Source organism: Rhagoletis zephyria, unplaced genomic scaffold, assembly GCF_001687245.7.
Source record: "Rhagoletis zephyria isolate East Lansing unplaced genomic scaffold, Rhagoletis_zephyria_1.1 Rzeph_scaffold_02304, whole genome shotgun sequence".
NCBI classification, from domain to species: domain Eukaryota; kingdom Metazoa; phylum Arthropoda; class Insecta; order Diptera; family Tephritidae; genus Rhagoletis; species Rhagoletis zephyria.
The window spans coordinates 48,505-57,843 of NW_016159388.1; the positions used below are offsets into that span (position 1 = coordinate 48,505).

General features: G+C 36.3%; 1 protein-coding gene across 1 annotated transcript in view; it reads left to right on the forward strand.

Annotated features, from left to right (window-relative positions):
• The window catches only part of kto (mediator complex subunit kohtalo), a 76,613-nt gene that overhangs the window by 41,503 nt on the left and 25,771 nt on the right, over positions 1–9,339 (forward strand). The window contains exons 7-8 of the mRNA XM_017620948.1: positions 3,462–3,776; positions 3,835–4,080. Of these exons, the coding sequence (XP_017476437.1) occupies positions 3,462–3,776; positions 3,835–4,080 (561 nt within the window). The remainder of the gene's footprint in view (positions 1–3,461; positions 3,777–3,834; positions 4,081–9,339) is intronic.

The window sequence follows — 9,339 nt, forward strand, 5'->3', positions numbered from 1 at the left end:
GGCTTATATGTACGTTCCAAGCGCTCATAGAATAGATCCTTGGACGCCTCATCCTGCTCTTCCGTCGGGGCATGGGCGCAGATGAGCGAGATGTTTAAGAATCTAGCTTTGATGCGGATTGTGGCTAGACGTTCGTCCACCGGGGTGAACGCCAGTACTCGGCGAAGGAGTCTCTCTCCTACCACGAATCCAACACCGAATTTGCGCTCCTTTACGTGACAACTGTAGTAGACGTCGTCACCATTACTTTTCCTTGCCCCGTTCATCGCATTTCTTGGATGGCGGTGATGTCAGCCTTTGTCTTCTCGAGGACATCAACCAGCCGGGCAGCGGCACCTTCCCCATTAAGCTTCCGAATATTCCCGGTGCATACCCTTAAATCATAGTCCTTTGTACGTTTGCCGTTGTTGTCATCAGAAAAAGCGAGACCCAAACCCAGCGCACGCGAAGTTTTACGCCTTCTCACTTTAGCTCGCTCCCAAACGGGTGTTTGGTTGCTACCCAGAGGATACGTGGACATAAATATCCGGACGTTGTGAGCTCCGATTTGAACCGTACGCACAAGAATAGCTTCTGGCCACTCCCAGGTGAATGGCAGTCAAAAGTTTTCCACTTCTGCGCACCATCCCCCAGTGATCAGCTGTTAAATATGTTAAAACTTGTAAAAATGTGGTGCGGCAATAATTGTTTCGACCATGTATGTGTTAACACAATTCTCTCTCTCTCTCCTCTCTCTCTCTCTCCTCTCTCTCTCTCTCTCTCTACTCTTACTCTGAGCATGATGATAACAGTGTGAACAGCCCATTGCTCTTTATAAACTACTTTTGAATACGTTTTCATTTGATTTAAAAACGTTTTTATTTGATTAAAATACGTTTTTATTTGACAAATTCAAATATGCACGTATTAACTACTTCCATTAGAAAACTATTTTTTAATACGTGGTTATTTAAATTGTGTAGTACTTAATATAGATTATTTATTTTACTATGCGTTATTTCCCTCAGTGTAATAAGTAACAAAATAACTTTTTTTTCGAAACTTTTATTATAAAAGTCATAACCGTGTACACGTCTTCTCCAGACAAAATTATCCAGCAGAAAACATTTTGAAAATTAAGCAGCATTGGCTCTCAAACAGACAAAATATCCGTAGAAGTACGAGAACGCAAAATTTGAAAAAAAACTTGCAACCTTCGAAACAGCTGATCACTTCCACAGTTGCCACAGGTGGTTCATTTAGCAATTTATTTTCTGCTTAGTACATTTCCCCCGATATGAAATTTTTTACACTTAAATACTTTTGGATAAGAAAAACCGTTTTAACATACATATTTAAAAATTAAATATATGTATCGGAAATAATAAATTATTTTTCTCAAACTTTGGCTGTTACAAACAACCCGTATGTGAACAAGGTTATATCGTATATTCTTAAGAATTTTTTGGGCTTTGCTAACCCACTTCTGTTACTATTCAATAAATCACTTGGGTGTTGCGAGTTCATCGATGCCTGGAAAGATACCTTCATTAGCCCTATATTTAAAAGTGGTGACAAAAGCAGTGATTCCAACTACAGGCCCATCGCTAAGTTGTCGACTATTTCAAAGTTATTTGAATATATGTATTGTTAAGCAGAAGTTGTATTTTACAGTTAAACGCTTAATTTCCAATAATCAGCATGGTTTCATGTCCGGTAGGTCTACTGTGACAAATCCAGCAATTTTCTCTGAATTTTGTATGACGGCTTTCAATGACCGCCTTCAAGTCGACGCTGTATATACAGATCTTTCAAAAGCCTTCGACAAAGTCAGCCATTCAATTTTGATTTCTAAATTAGCTAGTTTGGGTTTTCGTTCACTATTTTTAACTTGGATAAAATCCTATCTTCAGAATCGAAACTGTGTAGTCGTTGTCGACAATATGCACTCCAACTCTTTCATAGCGTCATCTGGGGTTCCACAAGGCAGCATCTTGGGCCCCCTGCTATTTGTCGTATTTATTAATGACATATCGAGTTGTTTTGTTAACTCTAATTTCCTTTTATACGCTGATGATTTGAAGATTTTTTCGACCATTTCAAATTCTTCAGACTCCATTAAGATTCAATCAGACCTTGACAATGTCTCAGCCTGGTGTCGATCCAATGGCCNTTCTTATTGCATTGATGGTACCCGGCTATCTGCTCTTAATGAGATAACTGACTTAGGTGTAGTTTTTGACTCGAAATTTTTATTTAATAGTCATCTTAATTACACCATTGCTAAGTCATATTCAGTGCTTGCTTTTATTCGTCGATTTAGTTCAGACTTCACAGATCCCTATACTCTTAAGTTATTATTCATGTCGCTGGTACGTTCTAAGTTGGAATACGCTTCTTTTATCTGGAGACCCTATCATGGATGCCATATTAATACACTCGAGCGGGTTCAAAAAACGTTTTTACGCTTTGCTCTGCGGTCGTTGAATTTCGCCGACCCTATTCCCTCATATAAAGCCAGGTGTGCGCTAATTGACTTGAAATCTCTTCAAAGCAGAAGAACTATCCTTTCGCTCACCTTTGTCTTCGATATTATTAAGGGTGTAATTGATTCACCATATCTCCTCGAGCGCATTTGTTTCCATATCCCTAACCGGACTCTCCGAAATAGTGATATTTTTTATACAGAATGTGCCCGAACTCTTTACGCTTCTAATGCTCCAACTTTTCGAGCTCTGACTGAGTTCAATATTCTCTCAAGTTCTCTAGCCATTGATCTTTCTATATCTAAGTCTGATTTCAAATCAATGTTAAATGCAATGAGTTTTAATCTATAACTCCTTCTATTTCTAAGTAGTATGTAAGTAACTTTGTTAATCTAGATTACTACTGATTGAATAAATAAACAAATAATAATTTTTTCGAGTGACAATGAAAATAATAGTAGTTTCGGCACTCTTTCGCCTAAATAAATCTTTTAAGGCTAACTTTGTTCAAATACATATATCCAGACTCGACCCCGACATACCAAACATATGTCCCGCTTCCCCCTCGACACCAACCACCTCTTCATGTGCTCACTTAAACCCTCTTAGGTAACATCCCTCTCCCTGTGGTCCAACTCCGTCGAAACAGCACGTATTAGCACCGATTGTTAATATTTACGGCAACGATTTATAGACTAGCCAGGGCTTAGCAGTGCCGCAACAACAGTGAAAAACTCAGTGTCTATTGAAAAGGAGAGGATGCGAGTAAAATTCAACAATTTCTGGTTAACTTTTAGCAAAAACAATAAAAATTTTCAAATTATTGTTGTTGTTTTTCAAATGGAAATAAAGTAATTATTTAAAAAAACGCCAAAAAGGAACTCTATACCTATGGTGGAATTGCATCATGCTCTATACCGATGTGTTTTGACCAGATCTATTCTTCATATAACTTGTTCACAATTTTATCACTGTTTCTTTTTGTTTTTGTTACAGGTAATATCATGTGAGCCTGCTGGAGTTGACATGAAAGGAAACAAAATTTGTGATATGGACAAAAAGCAACTTAGGATTTCTGACAAGCAGCGTATAAGTGTTTGGGATATATTGGAAGGCCATAAGAATCCAGCACCCTTATCATGGGTTTGGTTTGGTGCGGTTAAGTCAGAAAGGAAATCTCTTGCATATGAAGAAACACATCGCAATCTGAAATATCATGCTCATAGTTTAGTTAAACCCATTGATTATTTTTATGAATCGTTGTCTCTGCCACCTGAAGACATAGAGCCCGTTTCGGAAAAAATCAACATTGTAATGAAAACTATTATTTTTTATTTTAATTTGTTTTAACACATCGTAACCGTTTTAGAAAGATGAAATGAAACCGGATACCCCGTCATCAGTAGATCAATCACCTAGTGCCGTGACCTCCGGAAGAACCCGTGGAAAAGGAACAACGCGCAAACGTAAACCAAAGAATTCCAAAACTTCCCCCACAAATGTTTCAACGCCATCTCAGATAACTCTGCAACCACAAATATCTCAAGTTCAGTCTCAAAACGTGCAGCAGATTCATCCTCAAAGTCAAATTAATCAAATGCAAATGAATGCACAGGTTTGACATTTTCTGGTTAAACTATTAATACATACATAATTTTAGAAAAGTATCTCATTGAATCTGAATTCGAGAATTTGATAGATTTCATATATGTAACCAGTGTTACGGCTGAAAATTTTTCGAAAGTCGCAGAAAAAGTGCCACAGCAAAAAAAAGTCAAGTCATTCAAAGCATTTATACCATGCATGTAAAGGCTTTCACTATTAACCGACTTCACAAAAAGGAGGAAGGTTACTAAGTCGTCGGAATATTTCTGTTTATGTATGTTACCGCATACCTTTGGACTACGTTAACCGATTTCTATGATTCTTTTTTTAAAGGAAAGGTGTTACATACCTTACAGGTGGTCCCATATTAATTTGGTTTAAATCCGATCATCATGAAGAAATCAACGATAATCTTAAATTTTTATATGAGAATTGAAGTCTGTTTTGTTTTTTGCTTAAAAATTACTTGTTTTACCTTTCGAATCTTATTAGGGCACATTCATAGTCGAAATAAAATTGCCTCTAACGTTAGTTTTGGCATTTTTCAACGGAAAATCTGTCAAAAAAGCTGCGTAAAGTAGACTTTAGTTCATCTATGACTAGCCCCATTATTTTTAATAAGTTGTTAATGGAGATATCATTTTCTATCAAAAATTTTTTTTCTCTTAAAATAATAATAGGGATATAATAAAAAGACGCAATATGCATATTTTGCATTTATTATGATAACAAAATTGCAGTAAACAAAGTACCTACATCATCTAATAAATAATAAATTTAACACAAATAAATTGGAGGAAATGCTAAGCTACAAAAATGGTGCATTAATTCATGCTACTTCTGGACATTTATTCGGAAAATGTTTGACAAAAAAATTTGAAATCAGTCAAAATGTTGCCAGAGGTGTGCCTTTGAAAAGTAAATACTAAAAGCGTTATTACACACGTAAGAAAAATATAATTTATGAAGGAATTGCCAAAATTTATATATAGAATTTTGAATCAAAGAAAATGAGCAAAAGTCGCACGATTTTTAGGAAAGTTTCAAAATAAGCCTATTTTTAAAAAGTCGGTGCCAGAGGGCATCGATCTCCAAAAAGTGTCAATTTGACACTTAAGTCGCACAACGGTAACAATGTATGTAACTTCTTTTAAAATATTTCAAGTCTACTTGGAACTGAATCCAAAACTTCAGGTCCTTTCGCGTTGCTTTCGCTTTCGCCTCGTTTTGACAGCAACGCGGGTAATGCTAGTGCTTGCAATGAAAACAATGTCAATTTGACACTTAAGTCGCACAACGGTAACACTGTATGTAACTTCTTTTAAAATGTTTCAAGTTTTCCAATTGGGCTATTTAAATAATTTGGTAAATACTTGGAATTGAATCCAAAACTTCAGGTCCTTTCGCGTTGCGTTCGCTTTCGCCCCGTTTTAACAGCAACGCGGGTAATGCTAGTGCTTGCTATACTGCACGCTTTACAGCGAATGCTTTGGTCACTAAATTAACATACTAACGATAGATAAATTTATATTTCATATCCTTGCTTTGTGTTGGCGTTAGCGTTGCCAAATTTTGGCTATGTGGACAGCTGTATTTGAATTCTTGTTCTCATTAGAGTTGCCAACCATACTATAATATATAGTATTGTACTTTTTTTCGGTCTATCGGTTGGGTACTATGCAGGGTGTCCTAAAAGGGATGCTCTAGCTTTTGGTTATATTATCGACTTCGGGTTTCGACCTCATATGCATCTTGCTGATTGAAAAGAAAATTTCATATAAATACATATAAACATTTATAAAAACTAATATACATACATACATATTGGGTGCATTCCAAAACGCCAAATACAAAGCATCAGTCTCTTTTATTTCTAAATCTCAGTAGATTATAATGCCAAATATGTGCAACCAAGGTTTGATTCTAGTTTTCAACTAGGTGTCCCAAGTTAGACGTTTTCTTCTAGTGCGGTTTAGAAATAAAAGACCTGGCGCTTTGTATTTTGACGTTTTGGAATGCACCCATTAATATATATTTGAGATTTTCTTTTATATCGGTAAGTTATATATAAAATTGAAGTGTGTATAAAATTCTTAATGACAAAACCGAAAAGTACTCAACGTTGCAGACGCCATGTAAGGAAAACTGAATTATTGCGAAATATAAATAAAGTGGCAGCACTATACGTAAGGTGACCAGATTTCTGTGGACCAAAATCGGGACACTTCTAAAGCATCGAATCCGAACATACAATTTTGTTTTTAGAAAAAAGACACAACATCTTTTAATACAATTTTATTTGAGACAAAACAAAGAGAAAAAAACTTGAATAGTGTTCTCAAAAATATATACACACAATATATACGTTTTAGCAAGTTTTGGCTACTTATCTATGTTTAAAAAATGTTGATGACCCTTTTATGAAAATACTAGCTGTACCCTGCCACGCTTTGCTGTGGCATATTCCTGTTACATGGATGATACATGATTAACGAAACAAAGCATACGTTTCATATAAGCTTGATTTTGTAATAAGTACTTGTGTGCACACAATATTTGTCGTTTTGCCATTGTCTGCATAGATATCAAGGATATCTGGTTTGCCGACACGGGAACATGCAACATCTGAGAAGCAATCCGCATCTAAATCTAAACCACACTTTTCCAAAAGCTGACCTTGGGCATTATTGATTGCGATTCCGAATGCCAATCGAATTGGGCATTGCAATCTTTTAAATTGAAATTGCGTATCGGTCGGAATCATGGGAATTCTTCACCTTTGAAAGGCCACGTTAAAATCTCTGCTTACACCACGTTCTTCATCAATGTCGTTACTGTTAGTCGCGTGCAGTTGCAGAGTTTTGGCTGATTAATATTCCGCAACATGATAATAGACACACATATTTTCAATTTCAGTATGTGCCGTCATCCCTGGAAGATATATCGAGTTCAAAAATTAAGAAACATTCTTTCGATAATTTCTCCTTTCGATGTTTCTAAGTTACAAAATTATCAGGCAATAAAATTCGTCTTAATCTCTCATTGACTGGCAACTTTCCGTTCCCAATATCCAGTATTTGTCACGAGAATACCTCGGCTGCAGTGTATGTATGTTCGCTTTGCCACAATGTTTACTATTTCAGGCAAGCATTTATATTGCCCGCTAGTGTTAATCAAGAAATTACAGACAATGTTTGCGTAAAATCTCCTGAGAGCAGTATCAATGCATTCCCGAATGGTTGAACGTTTCCATGCAATCGATCAAGAACCTCAAGCAATTTTTTATGTGCCATCGTGCACTCATCCCAAACAATAAGTTTACATTTTTGTATTACTTTTTCCTTACCGGATGTTCTGGAAATATTGCAAGTGGGAGTTTCGATGATTTATATGTTCAATGGCAGTTTAAGAGCTGACTTAGCAATGTTTCCCCATGGTAGCAATTCCAGGCGAAGCGATAGCTAAAATTATGTAATTCTTTGAACCAACCGTTGCCATAATCAATCTGATAAGGAATGTTTTGCTAGCTCTTCCTGGCGTATCAAGAAGAAGGTCCCCCAACTCTGTCAATTAACATTTGGATATTTTNACCATATAACTTATATACATCTTCATACAAGTATTAATTTTATGAACCCATATAATAAGTTATAATTTTAATCATGCATGTATTAAGAAAATTTATCAAATCATAAGTGTACTTATAACTTTTCATATTTGAATTAATTTTATTAACTTACACAGGTTACAATTTTTCATGCAAGTATTATATTTATCAACTATTACCTATTTCGTGCAAGTATTTTATATATATATTTATATATATATCGATTGTTGTTGTTGTAACAGCATACAAATTCCCCAAAGAGATTTTGGGGAGTGTTGCTGGAGTGGTGGCAGTCCTTGGCCAGATATATATCTATCTGGGTCATTCCGGTTACGTAGACCCGACTGTCGTGGGAACGGCATATTTTTCCTCTAATTTGGTGCTGTAACCGCCTAAGCCATTTTGGCCGAGATCGCCAAAGAAGCCAGTCGTTTCAATCTGTGCCAACTGACGACAATTGGAAATGCCACGTGAGGCCAAGTCCTTCTCCACGTGGTCTCTCCCTCTTCCTCTGCTACCACCAGCGGATTGCGAGTTGAATACTTTCAGAACTGGAACGTCGCTTCCCATTCAAACGACGTGGCCAAGCCAGCGGAGCCGCTGTATTTTCATTCGCCACACCATGTCCATTTCGTTGTAAAGCTCATACAACTCATCGTTCCATCGTCTGCGGTACTTCCGTCGCCAACGCGCAGAGGCTTGTAAATCTTCCATAAGATCTTTCTATCCAATACTCCAAGAGCCGTCTCATCGAATGTTGTGATTGTCTAAACTTCTGCGCCATATACCAGCTCGGACATGATGAGTGACTTATAGAGTGTGGTTTTTGTACGTCGAGAGAGGACTTTACTCCCGAATTGCCTATTCAGTACAAAGTTGCACTTGTTGGCTAGAGTGATTCTGCATTTTATTTCCATGCTGACATTAACCAAACCCAATCGCTTTGCTTCGTTATCCAACTTGGAAAAGGCAGGACAGACTTCGTGGTTTTTGTTACCGATGATATCGATGTTATTGGAATACGTCAGAAATTACGTAAACAATTTTCCTGAGTGGTTCTGATCTGCAGCTCTTATTATAATTATCTTAACACTTGCATAATGCGATCGTAAATGCCCTTCTGAATTCGTTTTAATTTGGGAATGTTGGTTTGGGCATATAACAGGGGTTCACAATAGTAGTAGTAATCATAATCATAATAATATTTAGGGAGTTCACAAGTCGTGCTATTTGTCATATTTGCTCTTTTATACTATTTTTTTAGAACAGTTTTAAAAGTGTTGTTTTTGCTTTACAAGTAAAATTGTTGTATTATAATACAACTATGAAAAATATGTTTACTTTGCTATTTGTGAGTGCTATTGGATCAGACATTTCTATTTATTTACATTTTTCCTTGTCTGAGTACAATAAAATATTCAAATTTTAAATAAAAAAAAATGGAGTCATCTCATGGCAATGGAGTAAGTTATCTTTAATTTATAACATATTTAACTTATTAAAGATCGTTTTTCAGTGCAAAACTAAGCGTGTCCGGGGAAAACCAAACTCCTAATGGACACTTCGGCTATTTGCCAACAACACAAGCATATTCAACCTAAAAGTTTCATCGATCTCTTCCTCCTCATCTTCATCGCCTAACAAAAATGCACCAAATAAATT